Source organism: Rhinopithecus bieti, unplaced genomic scaffold (genome assembly GCF_001698545.2).
Source record: "Rhinopithecus bieti isolate Rb0 unplaced genomic scaffold, ASM169854v2 scaffold_6907, whole genome shotgun sequence".
NCBI classification, from domain to species: domain Eukaryota; kingdom Metazoa; phylum Chordata; class Mammalia; order Primates; family Cercopithecidae; genus Rhinopithecus; species Rhinopithecus bieti.
Genome location: NW_016805647.1, coordinates 721,750 through 734,181, shown reverse-complemented (window position 1 = coordinate 734,181; position 12,432 = coordinate 721,750). Strand labels below are relative to the sequence as shown.

The 12,432-nt window shown below is 50.8% G+C and overlaps 1 protein-coding gene across 16 annotated transcripts in view; it reads left to right on the top strand.

Moving 5' to 3' along the window:
• COL13A1 (collagen type XIII alpha 1 chain) overlaps positions 1 to 12,432 on the top strand; it is a 159,950-nt gene that overhangs the window by 131,364 nt on the left and 16,154 nt on the right. For 9 of the 16 annotated variants that reach the window (XM_017873169.1, XM_017873168.1, XM_017873170.1 and 6 more), the window contains 5 exons: positions 1,225 to 1,269; positions 4,320 to 4,361; positions 5,966 to 5,992; positions 6,844 to 6,924; positions 10,211 to 10,246. In XM_017873169.1, the coding sequence (XP_017728658.1) occupies positions 1,225 to 1,269; positions 4,320 to 4,361; positions 5,966 to 5,992; positions 6,844 to 6,924; positions 10,211 to 10,246 (231 nt within the window). The remainder of the gene's footprint in view (positions 1 to 1,224; positions 1,270 to 4,319; positions 4,362 to 5,965; positions 5,993 to 6,843; positions 6,925 to 10,210; positions 10,247 to 12,432) is intronic. The other 7 variants (XM_017873181.1, XM_017873178.1, XM_017873180.1 and 4 more) reach the window with 4 other exon arrangements.

Sequence of the window (12,432 nt, the reverse complement as noted above, 5' to 3'; positions counted from 1 at the left end):
TAACCCCAAGCCTGCCTACCCAGCCTGGGAGCAGGTGGAGGGGGTCCTCTTAACAAGCAGCTACTGCATTTGAGTGTAAACAGGAGTTGCAACTTCCTCGGCTCACAGTATCATGGCCTCTAGAAGCACCAACCTAGTTCGAATGTGCTAGAATCTTGGTCTCAGAATTCTCCTCTAGGAAGTGGAAAGAGCCTCAGAGGTTAACCAGTCCCAAATCTGATCCAGTGCAGTACTCCTCACTCAGCTGGCACAGGCAGGCAGCTCACTGCCTCCAGACCTGTCCACTGTGCCATGGGGTAGCCCCAGGATGGAGGGAGCACTCCTGGATATGGTGTGGAAGCTCCCTTGTCAGCCTCCCCCAGGTGACCCCTCAGAGCCTCTGGAGCCATATTTATTATCTATTGCTGCATAACTGATCACTGCAAAGGTAGCGGCCTAAGACAATACACATGTATTGGCACATAGTTTCTGTGGGTCAGGAGTTCAGGCACATCCTAGTTGGGTCCCCTGCCCGTGGTCTCATGCGGCTGTAATTAATGTGTCAGCCAACTGCATTCTCATCTGGAGCTAGGGATCCCCTTCCAAGCTCACTGGTATTGGCAGAATCCAGTTCCTTGCTGGAACAGAACTCAGCTCCTAGAGGCTACCTACAGTTCCTGCCACCTGCGCCCTCGCCCTCCCCACCCCCTGCACAGTAGACAGTTCACATTATAGCCACTGGCATCTTCAAGGCCAAGGCCAGCAGTAGGGTCTCCCTAGTGTCTAGTGCTAGCAAGACAGAGCTGTGTGCATGTGTGTTTGTGTGTTCATGTAACATATTTGTAACATAATCTTAACATATGTTATATGTCACCATCTGTATGACATGTATGTTATAATCTGCAACATAATCAGAGAAGTGAAGTTCCATCACCTTTGCCATGTGCCTTACTCCATGGCTAAGAAAAAAGTCACGGGTCACCCTAAGGCCTGTCCGCTGCAGAGTGCATAGAGAGTATCAGCCTCTCCTCCCCTGTACTAGAGCCTCAGATTCTTCAAGACAGTGATGACAGTCCCTGCCTAGTCTTCTGTCCTACAGGCTGACACCTCCACATCCTCCACAGTGTTCCTTGCTGACCCCTAGACCAGTCGCGTCCTAGTCTAGTTTGTCACGGATGTGAGGGTGGGTCTGTCCCAGGCTTTCCCAAGGGCCGGCATTCACGCAGTGGTGTTCTGTGCCCACAGGGAGAGAAAGGAGAAGCCGGGGAGAAGGGCGATCCAGGAGCAGAGGTACATGAGAGATAATCTGATAGAGACCCACAAACGACAGTCTCTGCAGAATGCACAGTGTTTCTATGCTTTAGAATGAAGCTTGCGACTGCCTGACGTTTACGTTTACTGAGCACCACCGTGGGTCAGGCATTGAGCCTCTGGACTGCTCCAGTCTTCTCAAACCACATCTCTCAGCAACCTTCACAGAGCACCTCCCGTGCTTCCATCCTGGTGCTAGAGTCTGGAGATACAAAAGTAAACAGAACTTGCCAGGCACAGTGGCTCATGCCTGTAATCCCAGCAATTTGGGAGGCCGAGACGGGCGAATCACTTAAGGTCAGGAGACTAGCCTGGACAACATGGTGAAACCCTGTCTCTACTAAAAATACAAAATTAGCCAGGAGTGGTGGCAGGCGCTTGTAATCCCAGCTATTTGGGAGGCTGAGGCAGGAGAATCACTTGAACCCAGGAGGCAGAGGTTGCAGCGAGCCAGGATTGCACCACTGCACTCCAGCCTGGGCAACAGAGTGAGACTCTGCCTCAAAACAAAACAAAAACAAACAAAAAAAAAAGAAAGAAAATAAACAGAACCGTCCCTTCGCAGTTCACAGTACCCCATAATGGGCACTAGCATGGGAGCAACTTAGGGATTCAGGCAAGCACCCCGAAAGACGTGCTATTTGGGCAGAGTCTTGATGGCTTTGCAGGATTTTGCCACAAAGTTTCAGAGGTAGGCTTTCCAGATAGAGGCATTATTTTTTTGAGAAGTGAGGTGGTGAAAGGAGAAGACAGAACAACCGAGTGAGAAGTAGTCAGGATGGAGGCAAGGTTTTCAAAAGACAGCAGAAAATCAGCATATTTGTAGACTCAGGGGCAAGAACCAGGAAAGAAACAGAGATCAAGGATGTGTGAGAGACAGGATGTTTGGTGGCAGGGTCTGGGCAACCCAAACAGCACCTCAGACCCATGGGAGAGACCACCAAGCCTTCTCAGTCCCCATCAGGGTGGGTTCACCTTGCCAAGCCCCGTCTGAATGTAGTGAAACAGACCTGATTGTACAATGTGTATGGTACTTGTTTCGAAATGGAGAGCCTCCTAAAGAAATGATCCTAATTCAAAAATTTTTTCCTAATTCAGGAAAAAATTATACGCCCATTGTCCCTCCCGGAAGTATTTAAAATAAACATTGGAAACAGCCTAAATTTCTATCAAGAAGGAAAGGATTAAATAACTTATGGTAATAATACTAATAGTAATAATAGTCACCACGCCTGAGTGCTTCCCTCGTGCCAAGCACTGCACTAAGCCCTGAGTATGTTAACAACTCATTTTCACTACGCCCAATGAATAGCACAGCACTATTACCAGGAAGCTGGTGGGGAACATATAAAAAATGGAAAAATCAGTTTCACATTAAATGAAAAAGAGTAGAAAACCAAATTTTATATATATATGAAATCATAAGCATATACATATATGTATATACAATTATATGCATATTATATATAAATATCAATATAAATATACATATATTCAAGCACATCTGATATATCAAGAAAGTGTTTAAATTTTGAAGCCTTTTATTATTTTAAAATTACCACACAGGTAAAATTTACTTCAGGAATATGTCTAGTTCTGTGAATGTTAATACATGTAGAGATTTGTATAATCAATACCATGATTAGGATACATAAACCACTTATTTATAATAAGAATTGAAATGGTAAACTTTTATTAAAAATGAGGAACTTTTTTTAAGAAGGCAGAGTTTCGGCCGGGCGCAGTGGCTCAAGCCTGTAATCCCAGCACTTTGGGAGGCCGAGATGGGTGGATCACGAGGTCAGGAGATCGAGACCATCCTGGCTAACACAGTGAAACCCCATCTCTACTAAAATATACAAAAAACTAGCCGGGCGAGGTGGCGGGCGCCTGTAGTCCCAGCTACTCGGGAGGCTGAGGCAAGAGAATGGCGTAAACCCAGGAGGCGGAGCTTGCAGTGAGCTGAGATCCGGCCACTGCACTCCAGCCTGGGCGACAGAGCGAGACTCCGTCTCAAAAAAAAAAAAAAAAAAAAAAAAAAGAAGGCAGAGTTTCCAAAGATTGTGTTCCCTGCAAGGAGACTGTGATGGAGTGACAAAGTCCACAGGTCCAGGAAACAATAGGGACCTCCTTTCTGCCCCGTGTAGGGGTGCCCTCTGTCGTGGCCTGGCACAGGAGTCACTCCCCTGGCCATGCTCCAAGGAATTCTACCCATGGGAAGACAAGGCACCTGAGGAGAGCCCCGAAGCTGAGGCAGGGTGAGCAGTTCAGAAAGACCCAGCAATGGCTGCCTGTGGACAAAAGGATATCTGTGTTCATCAGAGACAGAAGCTGCAATGGGCACCACCCTCCATAGAGGAGTTAGCCCTGAGCTCCTCCATCTTCACTGTCCAGTCAGAATCTCCTCTACCACAATCTGCATCTACTCTCAAGGGAAACAGAGACCAGCAGTCCCCATCCTGTCTGTAACAAACCTTGGGGACTTGAGGAGCAATCTTCAGGAACAGCTCAGTCTCCCCACATTCCAGATAACCAATCTCTGCTCCTCTAAGTCAAGGGTCTCAAACTCAAATGTCTACAAGGGCCAGGCATGCAAAAAATGACTGCAAGAGCTCTGGGTCAAAGACAATAGGGAGTGGTGGGGACTGGAGTAAACTGAAGATGTCATGCCCCACCTAGAGGGGAAAAGTCTTATTCCACTCCAGGCAATTGTTGCCATGCATGAACAAGAACCTAGTGCTGCTAGATCTTCTGGTGTTTTCTTTCTTTTCTCTTCCAAGAAAATCAAGAAGAACAGATCTTTAGGGACATTACCTGCAAATTTTTTTTCAACATTGAGCAGGCCACTGGGTTGCTGTGAGTTTTGACCTGTTCTGAACCTTTTCGGGGATACTGTGCTGGGCAGTCACTAGCTGACCTCCAGTGGGCAACCATGTCCTCCTTTGGCCTTGCAGCCTCCAGCTGGGCCCTAGGCCCTGTCAGGAGGGAGGGCCACTTCAAGTGTAACAGGGCTCCCCTTTGGCTTTTAGGTTCCTGGGCCGCCGGGGCCAGAGGGGCCTCCCGGACCTCCGGTAAGTTTAGAGGGCTTGTCAGTGGCCAGTTCACTAATGTCCCTTCTCCATGGCAGTACTGGGCTCAACCTGGTCCTTAGTCACTATCATCTCTTCCTCCCAGGGAGGGATTTCCTAGTCTACAAACTCCCTTCCCCCCTCCTTTTCCCTCCCATGTTAAACAGCACCATCCTGGGGGCACCACATTGCTTGGTTTCCTGGAAATAGCTGACTGGTAGGGCAGCCCCAGGGTCCCTTGTCTATAAGCTCTGCCCAACATTGACCTCACCCTTTGCCACCAAACGTCTGCTTCTCTCAATCCTCATTTGAAAGTGACCCATCGGTGGCCGGGCGCGGTGGCTCAAGCCTGTAATCCCAGCACTTTGGGAGGCCGAGACGGGTGGATCACGAGGTCAGGAGATCGAGACTATCCTGGCTAACACGGTGAAACCCCGTCTCTACTAAAAAATACAAAAAACTAGCCGGGCGTGGTGGCGGGCGCCTGTAGTCCCAGCTACTCGGGAGGCTGAGGCAGGAGAATGGCGTGAACCCGGGAGGCGGAGTTTGCAGTGAGCTGAAGTGAGCTGAGATCCGGCCACTGCACTCCAGCCCGGGCGGCAGAGCGAGACTCTATCTCAAAAAAAAAAAAAAAGAAAAAAAAAAAGAAAGTGACCCAGCGGTCTGGCACAGTGGCTCACGCCCGTGATACCAATCTGGCACTCTGGGAGGCTGAGGCAGGTGGATTACTTGAGTCCAGAAATTTGAGACCAGCCTGGGCAATATAGTGAAATGCTGTCTCTACTAAAGATACAAAAAATTAGCTGGGCGTGGTGGCACGCATCTGTAATCCCAGCTACTCAGGAGGCTAAGGTGGGAGAATCACCTGGGCCCCGGAGGTCGAGGCTGCAGTGAGCCAAGTTCGCACCAGTGCACTCCAACCTGGGCAACCAGAGTGAGACCCTGTCTAAGAAAAAAGAAAGAGAGGAAGGAGGGAAGGAGAGAGGGAGGGAGGGAAGAAAGGAAGAAAGGAAGGAAGGAAGGAAGGAAGGAAGGAAGGAAGGAAGGAAGGAAGGAAGGAAGGAAGGAAAGAGACCCAGCCCCACTGGATTGACTTTCCTTGGCTACAGAAATATAACCACTGGACCCCTGTGCATTGCCCTTAGAGGGTCCCCAAGATGCTGGTACATGCCTCTGTGTGGTTCGTGGTCCCCAAGGCACTGGTGTCCTCTGTTGTGGATGGTAGAAGTAGCAGTAGGAATAATGATAGTAGCCAATGTTTATTGAAACTTACTGGATGCCAGACACTGTTCTAAGCACTTTGCATGTATTAATTTAATGTTTGCTGTGTTACTTCTGCATCTTTCTTTCATGAGACTCTGGGTCAACCATGAGGACCACAGAGAGATTTTCTGTGAGCACTGGCTGGAAAAGACTGGCTCAGACTATTCCCTAGGAAGCCCCAAGCATGACTTCCACTTAGCATTTCCTTCTACCTCTCATGGGCAGGGACCCCAAACCACACTCTGCACCCAAAACCCTTGCTCTTCTGTGTTCCATTTGTGGACAAGGCAGTTGTGTTAACTAGAGATGCAGTTCTAATGCACCTTGTTTCATTCCAAATGCAGGGGCTCCAAGGTGTTCCTGGACCAAAGGTAAGGAGAAGTCACATGACAGGCGCTATGTCAGTGCTAGTAGAAAAGAGGGAAAATGCATCTGAGATCAGCTGACCCTTTTTCCTAGAAGGCATTATGTGACACTCCAGCCAAGGGGGTCCAGTCAGGGCAGGGGGAAGTCCTAGGTTCCCTTTAGCATCCATCATTGACACCTGGCATACTTTGGCTTCAGAAGCTTCCCATCCATCACCCCACAAAGTGACAGGTTAGATTCTTAGCCAATGGTTAAAATCCTTTTCCTATCAAACCTGCCCCAGCCCCTTCACTCATGCTGAGTAGAGGTGGGAGAGAGACAGCAACATAGGGTGGGACCCCTCCCTGGGTCAAGCTTGGGGAGACTGCACTGGGCTCTCCTGGCCTCCCCTCAAGCATTTCAAATGGATGCGGGGGCTGGAGGCTGTTGGCGTGACAATGGCCCTTTCCTCGTGCCCCAGTATTCAAGAGACTTTGGGGCAGTTTGTTCTCCCGACTAGGCTGTGGGCCTCAGGGCTCTGGGGGCAGCATCTCAGGCAACTGAGCAAATCTGTGTAAGGTTCCCGCTTTCCTGCCATGCAGTTGGGCACCTGTGCCAAGGCCTGACCTGTGGGTTTATCCCCACACCACCTAGTCCTTTTCTCTGTGGGGCTCTCAAAGCTCCCACAGGATACATGGGTTACTCACTGAGGCAGGAGTAGGCTAAGAATTCAGGGATTCTTGGTATCCTCAGCCCGCCACCCCTGACTCCTCCCTCCTCTACAAATGCCACCCCAGTCTCCAGGACCCCAGAATGCAAGAATGAATTGTCTGGGACATGTCCTTGTGTGATCTCATCCCCTCTCCCTTTCCTCCAGGGGGAAGCAGGACTAGATGGAGCAAAAGGAGAGAAAGGCGTCCAGGGAGAAAAAGGAGACCGTGGTCCCCTGGGACTACCCGTAAGTACCTTGGACCCAGCAAGACTGGTGGGTTTGATGGGCCAGGGGTGTGGGCTGGAACCGGGAGACAGCCACTGGAAAGCTAAGTTTCTAGAGTCTGAGCATGCAGAGCTCCACATGGTTTGGCTTTCCCACCTGGGCAAGACCGCAGGCTCTGATTCTCTTCCTCCTCTGGGCCCAGGCCCCACCTTGGTGCTGGGGAAAGGCGATGCTGAAGAAGACAGGCTCCCCCACCCCAAGGGGCACTGAGCTGGTAGGGCAGCTTCAGGCCCTGCTTGAGCCTGGTTCAGAAGCAATCAAAGCCTGCTGCCTTTATGGAAACCAAGCTTGGAGGGTTTGGAAGTAGTGGAACAAGGAGATAGTCTCCATTACAGTCCACTTTCCCAGAGGGACCCCAAGAGAACTCCTGCTCTCCCCTCTTAAGCACTGGTCATGGCAGAAAGGCACAGACAAAGTCAGACTTTGTGGTCCCAGCAGGCCAAGGCCATTCATCTCCTGGGTTCCTGGAGATCTCTGATATCAGCCTGCCCAGAGCCAGAGGCCCCAGGTCAGAGGTGGGGAGCTGCTCGGAAGGTGTTCACATGTCATGATATGGGGCTGGGCTGGTTAGGGCTGATGGCTTCTTCACGCCTCACCTGTGTACAGGTGAGTGCATCCCACCACCCTCCCTGGAGCTGGGGCTCCATGCCCCCTAACCCTCCCCTGAGGCTGGCATTCTTCTGGCATTCTTCCAAGAGCTGGAAGGGATGTTAGCGATCCATCTCATCATTTCACTGATGGTCCCAGAGAAGAAAGTGGGTCACTGGGGGTCACATACAAAGTTGGTGGCCAAGCCAGAGGCTGCTCTGAGGCCATGGCCTTGCAAAGCAACTCCTTCCAACCACTCAGGCTTCCTCTGTCCTGGGCTCACGGCCAGTTCCCACCCCAGGTAGCCATAAAGAGCAGAGAAACAATGGAAAGCCCAGTTACCCCCACTTGGCAGAGCTTGAAGGCCTGGTTAATACAATCACAGCAACCAAACAGCAAATGCAAGAGGTATAATTATACCCTCATGAATGCATTCGAGGTAGGAATATTTAAGAAGCCAATTTGCTTGACAGACTACAGAAAACTGATGACTTTAGCAGGCGTTTTCCCATGTCTTACGCTGTGTCTGGAATGATTAAGTGCTCTTTACTATTGAAGAGCCTTCCTGCCCCACTCAACCACACCTCTCCTCATCCACATTCATGGCCCCGACGCCCTTGATGAACACTGGAGAATTCAGTCAGGGGTTGAAATGCAAAAGGCACAGAGACCAAGCAAGTAATATTAATATAAACAAGGAAAGTGCCGGATGAAAGACAAAGTACCTACTCTATCATTAATTTTCTCACTTTTGATAGAGGCATGGGTACAGAGAAGTATTTTTTTTTTAGTTTAAGTAAACAACAGAACAAGCATATTCACACAAGACAACTGACACAAACCTGAGGGAAACACTAGGGAATGGAGGGGATTGTGGTACACTAGAGACCGTTTAGCCCTTCTTAAGGGGAACCGTCCCTTCTCAGCTCAGCTGACTGTTGCCTTGGAGGAAGGCGGAGTTGGTATTTCTGGATCTTCCTATTTTTCAAAGGAAGCTAAACATCTGGTGTTTTATGTGAAATCTTTCCATTTTCTAGCATTAGATCAAAATTATTTGCAACACTGCAGACCATACAAAATATGTCAGTGGCCCACATATGCCCTGAAAGCCTCCAGTTTGTGCCTTCTGCTCCAGACCTACAAGACAACTGAGTTTTAATGCTGCATTTTTAAAAAAGTACATGGATATTCAGCTACCATTCTGTTTCCAGGTTTCACCTGAATGTTTTATTCCACATAGTAGCAGCCTGCTTCTCCAGGCATATCCTGGAGTGTTCCCCCATTTGCCCTACAGAAGCAGTTCTCAATGCTGGCTGCACACTGGAATCCTCTGAGAGCTTTTCAAACTTACCATCACCCCGGGCTTCGCTCTTGGAGATTTTGAATTGGATCGGGCTGGGATGGGGTGGGACCCAGGCATGTTTTACTTAACATTGTCCCCAAGAGATTCTAATGTGCTGCCAGGGCTGAGAACCACAGCTCTCTAGCCCAGTGAGTCAAGGTCGGTCCCAGAATCGTGTGGTCCTAAATGTGAGAAGAGTCCCTGCAGAGTCCTTCTACCCAACACCTTTTCCGTGAAGAAGCAGCTGGCTGCCTCCCTCTTCTAGGGACTTCCTTTTCATTTGAATTCTGAGGCTGAGGCTCAGTTGGAGCAGTTTTCAAGCCCTCAGCCCTTACTGGGCCAGAGTATTGCCGCTGCCTTCTCCCTGACTTGTCACATTGGAATCATGAGAAAAGGGTCCCTGGGTTTTCCTGGGTGGATTTCAGAGGTAGCTTCATAACCCAGGGTTGGAACAGGAGCACCCCCCGCCCCCTGCTGCCACCACCAACCATGTGTTTCACCGGACAAGAGCGAGCGAGGGTGCTGATAGCAGGTTGGTCTCACAGCTTTCCACCTGCTGCCCATTTGCTCCGGGAAATACATGGCCTTAGACCTCTGTCCCAGTCCGCTGCTCCAAAGCCTTTGCCTACACAAGAGCCCTTGTCTGGGAGCATATGAATGGATCAAGTTCGGGTTGAGCATCTCAGATTGTAAAGTGCCAGCGAAATGACAAGTGTCATTTGTAATATCATCTAAGAGCCAACTCACTTCCCCAGGCTGAAGGATAAGCAGACTAACTCCTACCCAGATTTCACAACTGGGTGCTGTCACCCAAGGTTGAGACCCTCAGGGGCACCACAGCATGGCCTGATCCGAACAGGAATGCAAAGAGGATGGGAGAGCCATCCTCACCTGGGGCCCCTCCCCAGTGAAACCTGTCCTGGGAAGGGTGCACAGCTCTGATTCCAAGACATCTCTCCAAGCATTCCTTTCTGTATCCCTTTCCCCATAACACTGAAGGGAGAGGGGTTCCTGAGAGGGAAGAAAGGGAGAAAGGAGAGGCGGGAGCGGGAGGAGCAGGTGGCCATCCACGCCGACCTCCACCCAGCCTGCTCAGCAGCCGGCCACTGCATTCAGTGTCTCCATGTTTTCGTTGGTTTCCATGTGAATACCATCCCCTGTCCTCCCAAGCTTATTTCTCCAGTTGTGTTTGATTACCAGCATTTATGTCTGTCCAGAGTCACTGCTTTACTCACCTCTTCCCTCCCCATTGTTCCCTTTTTCTCCCTCCCAATCCTCTCTTCCCCTTCTTTTGGTCAAACTGTGCCCTTCGTCCAGGGAGCTTCAGGTTTGGACGGCAGGCCTGGGCCACCGGTGAGTGTCACTTCTCCATCACCCCTCACCCCACCCCACTCCACACCTGGCCTGTGATCCCTTTTGTCTATCCCACTGTGGCCTCATTTTCCCAGTGAATCGTACTTTGTCCCACCTCCGACACCAGAAAGGTGCCATCGATGCTCTGAAGGGCCTTTTCCGGCCTCTTGACCAAATATGGCTGGCCTTCATCTGAATGCCCTAGTCCACAGAATACACCCAGGGACCTCAAACCTGCCAGGTGTGGGGTGGAAGGCCACTCCAGCAGCACCGCTCCTGATTCCAAAGGATGCTGAGTCCAGCCTGGGTGCCCAGCCCTGGAGGTTTGAGCCATGGCCTCTCCCCACCAAACACACAAGTGTCTGCGTCTGCCCGTCATGCTGTGTTGTCTTCATGCTGTGAGCTCTGTCCATCTCCTGTCTTCCCACGAGGGCCTCCTAGTTTTGTGCAGCCACCAGTCTGGTATTTGTGGGGTAGGACAGCATTGAAGGCTGAGGACAGAAGTAGCCTGTAGGAGCACAGAAGCCAGGCCCAGCTCTGTGTCTTATGCACATTCTGACCACTCTTGCACTGCCTATGACACCACAGCCGCCCTGCACCCCAACAAGGTGGTTCATTACAGAGCAAGTGAGGCACACTTGGGTCCTTTCTTCCTCCATTCTTTCTGATTCCAGAAAACAGGCATCATTTACTCTTGACTAGAAAGCACCTGGCCCTTCTGCTTATGACTAACAACTGAAGGATCAGAGGAAACATCCCTCCTGTCCACCTTCGGGTCCCTCCCCTGAGCGCCCTCTGAAGTCAACCTTCGCAGGGTGTTGAGCTCACTCGCCCTCAAGTCTCGAGTCCCTGCTCGGGCACCATCACGAGAGTTCTCTGTACCCAGCCGCTTCCAGCCAGGGAGATCTTGCCCTGTCCTACAGAGGGCTTTCAAGGCCATGTCTGCCCATGCCCTGCATGGAGTTGTAGTTAGCTGGCTAGAGCCATCCTCAGGGGAGGCGAGACCTTGCCAGGGTTCGTGTATAGAGCGTAGGGGACGCGCTGAAGCACAGGCTCACAGGTCTTCCCAGGGGGCCGGGGGCACTTGCAATTGGCACCAAGAGAAGCCCAGAGCTTTTAGAGGTAGGGGGGTCAAGAGTGACCCCTGTGAGAGCCCCGTCCTACTGAATGCCTATTCTGTGCCCTCATAAATAGGAGGTAGCATGGCTTGCCTAAGATGACAGACTTCTTCAGAGCCCCCCACCTCCCTGCACTGATGGAGTTCACACCCTGAACCCTTACATGCAGAGAGCATGCCCCGGCTTCCAGGCGTTATTATGGCTTTGCTCCTTCGCCACAGTCCCTCCGTCTCCATCCTTCCCCCACCTAGCACACCTGTCTCAGGTGTGGGGCAGGGCTCGGGGATGATCTGTGGTTGCAGTCAGAGAAACCAAGACTTTCCTCTCAATGGCTTCTCCCATTTACGTTAGACCAAGGGAAGAAGTACAAATTCACACACTCCATCCCTTTGGAACTGAGGCTTTATTTTCCTCATAAAATCAGTATCCTAACTTTAAGGGAAAATGTGGGGGAAAAATAAGCCTTCCCTGCCAATATTAACATTTACTGGGCACTTCCTACACGTCAGGCTCAGCACCAAATGCTTGCTATGCATTCATGCATGGAAACCTGGCATGGTCGAGGAGGCAGACACACGTGGTACAGACAGGGAAACTGACACTCGGCAAGGCTAAGGAGCTTCTCCAATACCCAGGAATTTGTAGGCCTCTGAGGCAAGGCCAGCCAGGTGACTCCGTGGTGCTGCACTGAACCGCTGGCCTGAGCTGACTCCTTATTGTTTTTGAGAGAGAGTCTCGCTCTGTTACCCAGGCTAGAGCACAGTGGCGCAGTCTCAGCTCACTGCAACCTCCACCTCCAGGGTTCAAGCAATTCTCCTGCCTCAGCTTCCCAAGTAGCTGGGATTACAGGCGCCCACCACCATGCCTGGCTAATTTTGTATTTTAGTAGAGTCGGGGTTTCGCCATGTTGGCCAGACTGGTCTTGAACTCCTGACCTCAGGTGATCCGCCCATCTCAGCCTCCCAAAGTGCTGGGATTACAGGCATGAGCCACCGCGCCCGGCCTCCTTTTACTTTCTGCTGTGCTATTATGGATACCTACAGCCTTCCTTCCTCCCTTGTGGTTGGA